Consider the following 14,031-nt stretch of genomic DNA (forward strand, 5'->3'; position numbering starts at 1 on the left):
ATGTCGGAAGAGGTAAAGGGAATAGCAAGAGCAGTGGGAGTCGGGGAAAAAGTTCTTCTAGAACCTTGAAGAATATGAAATGTTGGAACTGCCAAGAGGTGGGACATGTTAAGAGTCAATGTCCAAAGAAAGAATTAAACATTGCTGGTGCTGAGAGTGTGTCTGAGGATGATGCACTGATACTCAATATGGAAAGTTCTGGGGACTCTTGGGTCATGGATTCAGGGGCTTCGTTTCACGCCATGGACAACGGGGAAACGATGGTGAATCTAAAAAAAGGAGATTTTGGAAAGGTACGGTTAGCAAATGACGAGATGCTTCAAGTAACGGGCATGGGAGATATTGATCTAGTTACTTTATTGGGAACTACATGGAGCCTGAAGAATGTCAGGGTTATTCCGGAGCTGAAGAAAAAATTGATTTATGTTGGTCAGCTGGATAAATAAGGACTGCAGGTAAGGTTTGGTGGTGGTAAATGGATGGTGGTCAATGGTAATTCGGTGATTGCTCAAGGTATGAAGCGTGGGTCATTGTATATGGTTGAGGTACCTGCTGAGGGAAGTATGATCATCCCGATTAAGCAAAACAAAATCTGGTTCGCTAAATCTACTGCTAAGAGAGTTCATTTTGCAAACATGAATTCTGGAGCCAAGGGGATGTTAGTTGAACGAGTCGGAAATTCTAAACCATTCAGGGGATTCTGTGACAGTGGGAGCACGGGGTGTGTTCCGGGTACAGTTACAAAGAGCCGTTGGGTTTTGAAGACTAAGACTGGAAAATTCTCTCTTGTTGGAAGTTTGCAAAGTTTGGAGAGTGTTAGTGGTCCTCGGTGTATCTCTGGATCTGGTGGAGTGTCCAAACCGGTTGAGACAGAGGATGAGTCGGTGGTGGGATTAGCCACGACTGAGTTGGAGCTAGTAGGAGCTTCAACTGGCCCTTCTAGTACTTGAAGATGAGGGGCGGCTGCAACTAGAGAAATGGGACTAAGTTTAGCTTGTTCTTAGGAACTGGAGGCTTGGAAGACTTGGTTGTTTTAAGATTACTGGAGTTGGATAACAGAGACGGACCATGTTGTTCAAGCCTCCAAGTGGGAGATTGTTAAGATTTATGGAGTCTTGAACAAATTGACAAGTTCCTAAGAGTTCAAGGGCCATAAATGTAACATTACATTTAACAATTGAATTATTCAATTGTTGTCGGCAAACGTTTGAATTAAATATTCAAATGGTCGGTGGACAATTATTTAATATTTGTTGGACGGCTAATGTGAATGGCAAAATTTTCAAAGTCAATCTTTGCGGCAATCTTGTGCATATTGCGGCTCACAAATATACCTATATATATGCATGTATGTTTTGCATATTTTGTGTGCAAAAACTTGAGAGAACATCAAGTGTAGAGTGTCAAGCCAATTGTAATCTTGTGAGTTTTAATAAAATTCTCTAGTTGCAGCCCGTGGATGTAGGATTTGCACCGAATCCGAACCACGTAAAATCCTTGTGTTCTTCTTGCTTTATTTTCGTGAGTTTGTGTGTGTGTGATAGTGTGTTTCCGCTGCGTGTACCCGGTCCGGTTCCTAACAAATCCAACAAGAAGTTCCGTCATCACTAACCTGAGCATAATAAGTTCAAATTAGTAAAAACAAAAAAACGACTTATAATGCAGGTGTTAGAGCTTTAGCTACTATATCGGACCAAGAAGACATGAAATTACATACTAAGTCTCATTTGAATAGAAATAGATGTAAGAACTAGAAATATATACATGAGAATAGTGGAATTGAGACATATAAATTACATGAAGGGAAAGGCGATTGGATTGAAGATTGGGAGGAGATGGGTACTCTATCAGATCTAGTGTCCGCATGAGCACATAAATTCAAGAGCAGTATTTAAAGCTGAGGTTTGTATATTGGATGGATAACAAAAGATAAAGAACAGAAGGATGAGAAGGTGTGAGTAGCAGTGGAAATCATGGGCTATAACTATGGTTTGGGACCTTGATATTGAATGGTCTTTTAAGGGTTGTTTCTGGAAAGAGGCTTTCGCTCAATGATGAAGAAGGGATTCGATTTCAGAAAGTAGCAAGGAAACTCTTTCACTTATTTGCAGTAACAAGGTTCCTCAATCAATATTACAAAATAAAAAGATTTAACTTGAGTGTAAAATCCTAATGCTTACTCATTAAATAGACCATGAACATCAAGATCATTTTCCTCTTAGTTGCTGTAACTTTTGGAGCTTCACTTAATGTGTTGTGAATACATGGTACTCTCTAATCATATAACCTAAAATACCCTTTGCATAATGGAAGAAAATGATGGGGGAAGAGCAGGAGCAGGAGAAGGAGCAACATATAATACTAGCCCAAATAGGTTGATCATATGTTTGATGATCCTTCCTGTTTCACCTACAATAAAAAAAACAATTTATAGACCCACATTTCACTTTGTTTCTCATAAAGTGGTAAAATTTTGTAAAAGAAAAAAGATATCGGGAATGGAAATAAGATTTGGACTTCCAACCATTGATCTAAGCCACAGGATTTTACTCTTACCCTCTTTTCCTCCACTATAATTACCATGAACTGCATATAAGTTTGTATGGAAACCTTTCCCTTCAATTTCCAGCTTCTTTATTTAGGAATTCCTGAAAAAAAATCCAAGAAACCTGTTTATATATTAATAGAAATTACAAAGTAACAAAAATGACAGATAAGAAGAGAAATAAGGTCAAGTCAAGAAGACAAGACCAGGGGAAACAGGGCAGTTTCAGAATATGCCGGTTCACTCGATCTTCCAAATGTATCTGTTACAATGAATTCACATCTGAAGAAATTACCAATGTTATCAAATCACAGCTTATATGGGCAAGAACATTATGATTGTAATGGCTTAAAGGATTTGTTCTCTTCTGAACAAATGTACCTATCTTTTTTATTTTTTAATACGGTATGATAAAATAAGTATTTAATATTTGAAAATACGAAACAAAATAAGTTTTATAATGTAGAAGGATTAAAATCCTTACCAGTAACTGCAAGCATCTCAATTCTTGTAATCCCTTAAATGTAACATAATATTTAACAAATTTGCATTTTAAGAAAAGTATATAAAATAAATCTTGAAAAATACAAAATTAATACCTAGGAGAATTACATCAGTTGGCTCTGACAACTTCAGCTCACCAACAACCGAATCGCTACGAACAGGTGTATACCTTCAAAATATAAAAGGTTTTTTTTATATAGATGTATATGCATAGATATAATTAGTGAATTAAATAAAAAAGGTAGAGATATTAATTACCCGAATAATAAAAAAGCAATTGATGGGGGATAGAAGCTAAACTTGTGTTTGAGTTTGTGTTTGAGTTTGAGTTTTGGTCTCTTTATTGATCACTTCCTATATCAGGATTCAATTTTTCATTGATTCCACCTTTTATGATGAAAGAAGTAGAATTCTTTTGAGATTTCTTCATATAGTTTCTTCCTTTAGTCCACATGTTTTCAAGATTCTCTGGTTGAAGAACTTCTGTCCTTCTTTGGGCTGCTGCTTCAAGAACACAGGCCCAATCAGAAGTCCGTGTAGGCATGGACTCATCTTGGATGGGCCCACTAACCATGGTGGAAGATGGGTTTACAGTTACAGAAGATTTCTTTTGGATGTTAGGGGTAGATGGTGTTTTCTCTAACTTTTGACTAGAAGAAGACCCACTGTTTGACTTTGGACCTTTGTCATTGTTTGTAACAGAAGGTTGATTCTGGTGTTGAATAGTGACATTGGACTGATCATCAACTGTTTCTTTCTCCCCCTTATTGGTAGCAAGACAAATACCCTCAATCAACTCATTAATACGCCTATTGAAAAGTGTATAAATCAAAAGTTGAAAGTGTGGAGAACTAGAAATAGAAAGAGTATGATTCTTGAATACTCACTCATTACATGTTCCAATATTAAGCATGTTAAAAGCTCTCGTGTAATGTATTGAACTAAAGGGCATTGAGCTTCTTGTGGTCTAAGAACTGCAGCCAAAAGTACTCCCATAATCTGCTTAACAAACCACAAGATAAGAACCATTAATGAAAGTATTCGCAAAACATCAATGAAGATTGTGATAATCTTCATCAGAACTCTCATCTTACACCTTATATTCACTATGGGCAGATATTAAGGATGGATGAAGCTCCTTTGAAGCCATGAGATGGTGTATCAATCTTTCATCTCTTTCTTTAGAAAATAATTTTAACATGACCTCCCTCCCAAGAACTCCGTCAGCCCAAGCGCCCAACCCACTCCAGTAAATTTGCTGGAATGCATATCCGACACGCTGCAATACCAAAAATAAAAAATAAAAAAATTATGTAAGCAAAATAAGCATATCAAATAATACAAAAAATTAATTTTATTCTTACGTTATATCAAGAGGAAATATATTAGGAGCCATTCGCATGGCAACTTTATACGGTAGAATTGAAACTTCTATGTAAAACCAGATAAACATAAAAGCAAAAAAAAAAGGAACAGTTTTGTTGTAAACTTAATTTCTATCTTTTTTTTACATAATGAATCATCTGAAATTGAGAGAGAAACAACAAAGCTAAAACATTCATATTTTTTTATAAAATCAAACATTCATATAAATTGAGTTCATTCTTCTAAATTCTACCCCTTTCTAACATTATAATAGATCAACTCAAGAAGGCCCATCTTTCTCAATCCCAAAAGGTACCTCTAAATGCCAAATCATTGATAAGGACTTTTCACAAACACTTAGCGTGCAAATTTAAAGGCCACATTCTGAAGCTGACCCATGAAACTAAAAATAGACATACATGATTCACTACTACCTCGTGGATTGTTAATGCTTCTGATGTTGAAACAGCTAGTTCCACTGCATCTGTGATGTCAACTCTATGAGATTTGGGGTTTATCCCATTTTACCCTTTTAAAATTCCAAAATTGCCCCTTTCAAAATTAAAGTTAACCCAGCAGCCATGGAAAGAATCAAACTCAGCAGCAGCATTTTCAAAAGGAAAAAAAATATTTTGATCAACCGCAAACCAAACAAGAAGATTCCAGTATTGCCCTTTGTATATGACATAACAATGATCCCAATAGTCTTGACTAGGATTAAAATCAGCAGTATGAAGAACAAGAAACCCTTCCATAAATTTGTCAATCATGGACCAATAACAAAAAAACTTTTGATCAAGCAGCCCCTGTTTCTCAAACCAAGGAGATTAGAAGAAAAAAATATCAAAGAAGAGGCTACTGCGATAAAAAGGAACAGGGGTGCACCCATTTTTTTCCCAGTAATACCGAATTCTATCAAAATTAACAAGCTGGCCAAAATGTCCCTGAATAAGTAACCACTATTTTCGAAAGCAATACAATCCAGAATAGATAAGCAAAAATAAAATTGAAAGATTGTTGTAACCCACTGACCTCAAAAGAACCCAGGCAGCCACAAGAAAAAACTTATAATCTTCCATTTACCAAAAATGCCCATGACCGGTATACACTTGCACCTTCAACCACCAACCAAGGACGCCAAACACACCAGAAGCTGAACCCAAGAACCCCAAGAACCTTAAGCTAATTACGTGAGATATTTGACATGGGGAGTTCAATTTATTTATTAATCACCCACCAAAAACAGATAGGGATCAATTTTGAAAAAGATATAAGATAACAGAAATGGAGACGTCGCCATGGAGGGTAACAGTTTTAGAGAGAGAGAGAGATAGAGAGAGAGAGATGTTGCCATGAAAACTCTATTGACTAAAACAACTAATATCTAATTTTTATCATGAGAAAACTAGTAAGCTTCGGGATTTTTCAGAAATTATGGAGGAGTGAGGATAGGAGAACGAAAACATTAGGAAGAGAGAAAAAACAAAACATACCTTAGTCGAACTAGGGCGTGTAAATTTGAGCAATCGTTATAGTCTCTAACGAGGTCAGGTGCCAGGGTCTCCGACGAGGAGAAGTGAGAACGAGGTCACTGGAGGAGAGGTGACCAAAGAGGTTGTCGAATTAACGAGGCGAGGCGAGGTGAATCTTCTATTGTTGCTACATCCGGCCTATGAATGCTTTGACGTCTTCCTTTAATAGTTGGTGGCTGATGTGTGATGAGTCGAATAGAGTTCTTGTATGCGAAAACCCTAAATGGATGTGAGATTGAAGAAGAAAAGCGTACGTGAGGGAAGTGTTTTTGAAACTCTTGATGAAAATCACGATCATATGTAAGTGGGAAATAAAAGCCCTAGTTGCTGGTCGCCATTTTGTGATCTTTAGGAATGAACGCGAGTTTTTAAGAAAAAAATTATAGAAACGATTATATGAGTTGTCGAGGTTTATAGCAGAGATGGTATCGTGATTACGGTTTGCAGAGAGAAAGGAAGAAGAGAACGATGGGAGATCTTGAAGCGGGGTATCTAAACATTTTAGAATTTTAAAAGGATTTCATTTCCCCCTTTTAAGAACGCGCGTTTTGAGTAAAAATCATAAAGCGACATTCACAGAGGACGCACATTTTAGATAAAGTGCCCTCCGTGTTTTAAATTTTTTTACATGAGACACTAATTTAAGGGCACGCAACAATGCGAGACCTAAATCCTTGAATTTTTTGAAGAGATGAGACTTTTTTAATGTCACTCTCTTTTGCGTAACATAAATCAATGAGTGTCGTGGTTTGCGCGTCGTAAAAGGGTCTTTTCTTGTAGTGATAGGTTTTTCCTTCTTGATTAGATCTGAAAGTTTTTCCAAGATCTCTAAGACTCCCACTTCCCTCTTGACATATAAGACTCACTTGCCAAATATTCAAAAGATAGTGCAGATTCTTTATCAACACAAACACTTCACACAATTGGCCTTAAGTTGGTCTCTGTTTTATCCAAAACATCACAACTTACCAATTTCAAATGTACAAGAGTATGACACTTTTACTCTTACATTTTACAAGTGTTTTAAACCTTTCTTTAAGATATGTCACTCAAGTTACAATCTTTTTTTTTTGGAACGAAATATATCTCATCTTCTTGATTTAACCACTTCAACAATTCATGATTCCTCTTCTTAGCCATAAGAATGCACTAAGATGTCCTTAGAGGACCAATTGTGATATGGTTTCTTAATCATTAAGATGATCACAAAACATGATACTAAAGTACTCTCCCATCTTTTCAGATTTGAGAAACTTTTATCCTTCTGCCTAATTTGATTCTTCTCATCCGTCCTGCCATACACTGAAATTTTTTTCAATGTTTCAGAATTATACTTAAACTTATAAGTATAACCATATTTCCTAAACCTTAGTAAATCATGACGAATAGTCTTATGACCTTTTGTGGTGGACATTGATCAGTGCACAATAATGTGTACTCGATCCCTTAGTCCTTCACTTGACTCTCATATACATGTGAACAAAGAACTAGTCTTAATTTTCCAAAGCTGAAAGTTCTCATTCATCATACTATACAACTTGTATGATTCCAAGTTTCTATCCAACTGAAAACTTGGGTGATGAGAAGCTTTCCTTATTTGGTAAATTTAGACACTACCACAAATGAAAGAATTAAATTCATATTTCCATTATTGCTAGAAACATATAAACATCAATTTTCCATAAAAGTCATTGCAAGGAGATATAAACTAAGATAAAATCAAAATTTTATTTATTTATAAAAATGCGGAAAAACATTTTTCCTTACAATGCAACTTTAAATGAAAACTATCCTATTACATATTTCCTAGCAATCTATCATAACTCTCTAAGTAGTAGCTCAAGAATCCGATCTTCAAACCATGCGATTGAAATCCATCTTCGCGATCAGATTCAACATACACTTTCTTTAAGTTTCCTTCCCTTTGCATGATCATGCCAAACACCAAAATGTAAACGAGTCACATTTTGTATTAAGAATCATCAATAAGGAACTTAACAGAGTTAGATAGTGGACTTACCCGAAGCAGAGTCAAATCCTTTCGATTTTTCCTTCTCTCTTAGATCTTTCAGGTAGTTAGGACAGTTTCGCAACCAATGCCCCATCTCTTGACAATGAAAACATATAGACTCTTTGGGAATGGTACACGGGACTATCACAGACTTAGCTTTTGCCGTTACCTTTTGGTCAATCGGGTTGACCAAGGCCGATCCCTTTCCATTGGGAAGAGAAAGCTTTTCTGGACTTACAATGTTACCATTGTCAATGTCCATGGAAGTTTAAGAAATAGACCTTCCACCCATATTTGATTGACCATTGCGCCACATCATTTCTGACTCAGCAGCAACAAGCAAATAAGATAGATCTATCAGGGTCATGTCGTGATCTGTCACATAGTAGTTCTTAATGAACTCACTATAAGACTCATGAAGTAACTGAAGAACCCAGTCAATAGCCAACTTCCTTGGGACAATGACACCCAACATTCTCAACCTGTCAAAGTGTGACTTCATTCCTAAGACATGAGTGCACACAGGTCTTCCATCTTTATGTTTCATTGCTAGTAGGGCTTGAGTGACCTTGACTTTTTCAAGTCTTCGAGCTTGTGGGTCAGGGAGAATAAATGGAGGAGGTGGAGGTAGAGAAGTATGATTTCCATGAGATTTGCGAAGATCACATTTGTCTAAACCAGACATCTACAATGGGGGATATTCAAGTTAGTTGATTTTAAGTCCTTAATATAACACCCAATATGAAATATTAAGGCTAGGACCCAACACAATATTTTATAACTTGGAAGAGGGATGCCGTAATCCAAGCTATAAAATATTTGAAGGTAGGTGAATGACGATTCACCAATTTCCACCATGAAAAACGAAATAAATTATTAGGTTTTAATTGGATTTGAAACTCCTAGATATTTTGAGATTCATTGAACTTTCAATGGCATGTTTCAATCTCGAGTGTGCCCTTCAGGTTTTGTGACTGGGATGCCGAGGATCACAAAACAACGTGTGAAGTAACCATGCAAATTACTTGGTACCCTTAATGTATTACCCCTCAATCGATGTGCCGGTTAACCACATGCGCTCCATCGATACTATGATAAACATTAAGTTACCCTTTGCCTACCTTGTTAAGTCCAGCTAGTGTGCTGGTTAACCACACGCGCTCCACTAACCGACTTAAACAAAGTGCAAAGTGTAATTTCATGGGTTAGCACCTTATTCACACTTTTCCTAAAGTAACTAAGATTGGGAATTTATAAAAAACATTTAGTTACTTTATATTCATCATTAATACTTTTAATGAAGATTTAAAGTCCTTGTCTTACCCGTTCGGCTAACGACCCTCCACCGATCAAGGAAGCGGTGGGTGAGAGTGGACACCCATTAAGCTTCCATTTTATAGGCAACAACCTTATACCCCCCTTATAGACCGGCTTCGTGAATGAGGCCTACTAACGGTAAAACGACTTGATCTTATATATATATATATATATATATATATATATATATATATATATATATATATATATTATTAACTTATAATATTATAAAGTATAAGGGTTGAATTTTAACTTTTAAAATTCTAGGGGGTTGGAACTAAAGTTTACTAGATGACTTTACATGTTCCAAAACTTGAGGGCAAGTTTTGTAACTTTACAAAACTTTTCAATTCATAACTTATGAGTTATTGTTTACTAAAAATGAAGACTCTTCATTTTTTGTAACTTATGTGTTCTTTTAATGGATTTATTACAAATTGACTTTTGGTTATCCATAACTTGAGGACAAGTTATGGACTCCATTAAAACACATCATGATCATGAATTAACTACCAATCAATAGCACATAATTCCTATTATCTTGCAAGAACTCATAAGAACATGAATATTCATATCAAAATTTCAAGAACATATGAACACATATAAACATGGAACTTTGATATTAGCCATTGTAAATGGATTAGAACAACCATTACACCATCTAAAACAAGTTTTAAAACACCAAAACAGTTTAGGGTAATGTTTCTAGTCCATTTCTAGCAGCAAAAATCGAAAATATGCACTCTGCCTGACCAACTCGTCGAGTGCAAGAACCAACTCGCCGAGTTGGTTGAAGATTCGCTTGGACTCGTCGAGTCCCCCCATGGACTCGGCGAGTCCCTTGTGCAGACAGCAAGAATTTCGACTTTTTTCACTATTTTGCATCAAGTATCAAACAAACAAGTCTAGGCTCTGATACCACTGTAGGTTTTTGAGCATTCTAACACTCCTAAGGTGTACATGCAACCCTAGAAACCTTGGATCTATGTTTGTCGAAAATACATGCAAAATTTGATTTCCAAGGTTCTTAATCCTATCTAGCATACATGGGGAACTTTAAACATAAAAGATAGCTAGAAATACATACCTTGTAGTGATTTGGATTCCTTGAAAACCTTGTGAGCCTAGCACCCCAAGTGTGATGCCTCAAATGTCTCACACAACACCAAATGCACTTGGAATAAACTTGAGAGAATGTCACACTTCTAAAAATCGGCTTGCCCTCTTTATACGCTCTAGTGCCGATTTTGGTCTACAACATGTTGCTTATATAGTGTGTCATAATTAGGGTTACACCAAGTAAACCCTAATTGACATGACTCTTCATTTCTTGGATCCATGGGTACAAGAACACCATGGAGCCTCCATGGAGCCTCCTATGGGTTTTAGCCCAACTTGATAATCCATGAAACATTAGCCCACTATATAAGTATGGATGATTTACATAATCAACCCATATATTTAATTAGTCTCCTTTTGATCACTTAATTAATACCAAATTAATTCTTGATCAATACTAATTAAATAATATTATTAATGTATTAGAACTTATAATATATTAATAAACCTTAAGTGTTATTTCTCTCATTTTGGTCTATCCAAATGCATGATGCCATGCAACCCAAATGGACCATGCTAATCGGGTCAAGTACATCCCAGAAATACTTATGAACTTAGACACCTAATCCAACACTATCTTCCCCTAACAAGCTCGCGAATACTATTACATATCGCTCAAACTAGATAATTTTTCGAATGAGAGATCCTACCCTACAACGGTTGGACTCAAACAATAGCTGCGAAATAGAGCTAGACCTAACCTTCTGAAATTATTTAATCCTCGCAATATGTAACTTGACATATTCGTTTAATAGTTAGTAAAAGACAACTAGAACTCCAAAAAGCACAAAGCAAGCAACATTTGAGCATCAAGTACACATAATCAAGCATATTCTAATCAAGTCATCATACTGACTACTCTCTACTAGCATATAGTTCTCATATAGCTGATACACATATAACAGGCACATAAGGCATCCTTCCTAGATCCTTAGTCCTAATCTAGCATGCAGTTCTCAATAAACTGATAAGCATATCATAACATAAACTTGTATGGGTAATTTGTGAGTATTTACTTGAGCTCGGCTGATTGCATGCGCCACACCCTTTTTCAATTTTCAAAGTTCTTTTCTTTTTAAAATTCTTTTTGGTAAAAATGCTTTTCTTTTGAAAATTTTCATACCAAGTCCTTAGTTTGAGTTCAAACACACCTAAGAGTGTGCCCAAATCCTCAAACCAAGGCTCTGATACCAACTTGAAACATCCCAAAAATACAGTCCAAAAATTTCGTTTTTAATTTATTAAATAAACCATAAATACCATCATCATGTAAGCATCATAAAACATATATCTCTAAAAACATCACATCAAATGTCAAGGTATCAAAATATCATCTCGAATATCAGAGTAAAGTATCCCAGGTTATAAACTATGGTGTGTGCCATGCGATCATCCGAGCCCTTCCCTTTGCTAGCAGAAGTACCTGAAACCAAAACTGAAAACTGTAAGCACGAAGCTTAGTGAGCTCCCCCAAACTACCACATACCGGCATCGGACTGAAGTCCGAAACACATAACACATGACATATAAGCTACATCTTCATCGGGCTTGCCCTGACATCGGACCGAAGTTCGGAACATACAACAAATACATGCAAGAATCATGAAGACATCAAGCATACAACATTCCTCGGGTTTGCCCCGGCATCGGACCGAATTCCAAAACATATAAGATGCGTCGGGCTACCCAAGCATCAGACCTAAGTCTGGCATACACTAACATACATGAACGTCTGGCATTGGTGCCTTCGACCCGCTCCTACTGGAGGAAAACGCACCTCACAAACTGGATGCTGATCTCGTGCGTGAGGAATCTCTAATGGCTGCTCCCACGACTCCCCGGCTAACTCTATACAACAATACTTAGTCAGAAAACTAAAAATCCATCTAAGGGTAAAATGACCATTTTACCCCTGGTCAAAGTCAATGCTCTGATCAAAGTCAACATTCTGGGTTGACCAACTCACCGAGTCAACCTTTCAACTCGCCGAGTTTTATAATTCAGAAATCCTGGAATCGTGACTCAACTCGCCGAGTTGTTCCTCTGACTCGTCGAGTCCTATCGAGTTGCTCATAGTAGTGACTTGGCGAGTCAACTCGTCGAGTCCCTACTCAGAATCATCAACTTCTACCATACACTGGAACGGGACAACACGACCTGACTCGTCAAGTTCACTCATGGACTCGACGAGTCCTTCTGTCTGTTTGGCCATCTTAATAGATTAAGCCCTTTCTCTCTAGATCTAAACCCCATACTTCGATTGTTCACTGAAATGATCTTTCTAAGGGTAAAGTTTCCAACTTTACCCGTTGATAACCCTTTTTGAAGGGTTTAGCTAAAACCCTAATTCCTTTAGGACATAGATCTTGTCCAAACAACCTTAGTATCCCAAACCAAAACATGAAAACCTAGATCCATGGCCTAGATACCAGTTAACCACGTAAAGTGTCGAGCTTGCTTCCATGCATGGCCCCTTTGGGGCTTAAAAGGCCATAACAACATCCTTAGGGTTTGCATGAGACTCAAATGGCATAAAGTTTGCACCTTTATGCCTCTACAGCCCTTAATGACTCCAGATCTGAAAGTATAATAAACTTGGGACATCCATGACTCATAAATCATGCTACTTGGAAAAAAAATCCCCATAAAAGTGACCACAAAGAGATCTAAGAAACTATAAGGCAAGTTGAGAGCTTGATTATCAGAAATTGATGAGAATGGAACGAATTCCTTGGATCTATAACCTTCTCCTTGAACCTTCAAGCTTCTTCTTCTTCTTCTAAGCTTCAAGAACACACAAACCACCCAAAAATGGCTCACACACTCCCAAAATGCTCTAGGGTTTCATGGATTAGGGTTTAGGACAAGGAGAATGTAAATGAGGCCAAGGGGTGGGGATTTGGATGCTTAAATAGGGTGCAAGACCCCGAAATTAGGGTTTCACCCTGGCCGAGCTACTCGCCGAGTCGGTAGCTCAAACCCCGCGCATATTCTGCCCTCTACTCGACGAGTTAGGGCCACCAACTCGTCGAGTCCTTCTTTCAAAATGAATAAATAATTAAATTAAATACATACCAGAAACCAGGCGTTACATGGTCATTATGTCCAGATTATTTAAAAAAAACGCCATTTATAGTTGTCCAGATTGAATGTTTAACATATTAAGCTCGGAAAGTAAAAAGAAACAACCCCTAAAAATCGTATATAAAAAATTTCTAATGTTTTTATATAAAATAATGTTTGTAGGTTTTAAAGGTGCAAGGTGCAGCAAAAGCAAAAGATTATTCTGATGTATTGTATCTTGACAGTGGGCACAAGAAGTATTCGGAAGAGGTCTCCTCATGTAATATTTTTATTGTTAAGGTTGTTCTAATCATTTTTTGTTATTTAATTGTTGTTTTAAATAACTAATATTGTTATCCTATAATTTGGTAAAGGGAAAAACTATTTCCACTTTGGATATAAAAGGGACTATCCTCCCAGGCATCATAAGAAAGAGTATTATTGATGTGGCTCGTGATGAAGGATTCCAGGTACTTCAAATGTCTAAAATACCCCTCCAATAATAATAATAATAAAATAATGGAAGAATAACATAAAATATTTTGGCTCTCAACTTTTAGAAGAAGAATAACATA

At 36.7% G+C, this 14,031-nt stretch overlaps 1 protein-coding gene across 4 annotated transcripts; it reads right to left on the bottom strand.

Annotated features, from left to right (window-relative positions):
• Nucleotides 1-1,323: 1,323 nt before the first annotated feature.
• Nucleotides 1,324-6,407, bottom strand: LOC145107793 (uncharacterized). 4 transcript variants are annotated; one of them, XM_079044764.1, is made up of 11 exons: nucleotides 5,908-6,407; nucleotides 4,849-5,567; nucleotides 4,146-4,328; nucleotides 3,937-4,048; nucleotides 3,308-3,858; nucleotides 3,145-3,218; nucleotides 3,030-3,062; nucleotides 2,752-2,807; nucleotides 2,557-2,648; nucleotides 2,181-2,409; nucleotides 1,324-1,576 (listed from the first exon to the last, which is right to left on the bottom strand). In XM_079044764.1, the coding sequence occupies exons 4-5, from the start codon at nucleotides 3,999-4,001 to the stop codon at nucleotides 3,390-3,392; spliced, it is 534 nt and encodes a 177-aa protein (XP_078900890.1). In that variant the 5' UTR covers nucleotides 4,002-4,048; nucleotides 4,146-4,328; nucleotides 4,849-5,567; nucleotides 5,908-6,407; the 3' UTR covers nucleotides 1,324-1,576; nucleotides 2,181-2,409; nucleotides 2,557-2,648; nucleotides 2,752-2,807; nucleotides 3,030-3,062; nucleotides 3,145-3,218; nucleotides 3,308-3,389. The 4 variants fall into 4 exon arrangements, with proteins under 4 accessions (XP_078900890.1, XP_078900870.1, XP_078900877.1 ...); XM_079044744.1 differs by having other exon boundaries at nucleotides 1,324-1,612; XM_079044751.1 differs by having other exon boundaries at nucleotides 1,324-1,612; nucleotides 4,849-5,590.
• Nucleotides 6,408-14,031: the final 7,624 nt, after the last annotated feature.

Source organism: Lactuca virosa, chromosome 1, assembly GCF_052849685.1.
Source record: "Lactuca virosa cultivar CGN04683 chromosome 1, Lactuca_virosa_CGN04683_v6, whole genome shotgun sequence".
Lineage (NCBI taxonomy): Eukaryota > Viridiplantae > Streptophyta > Magnoliopsida > Asterales > Asteraceae > Lactuca > Lactuca virosa.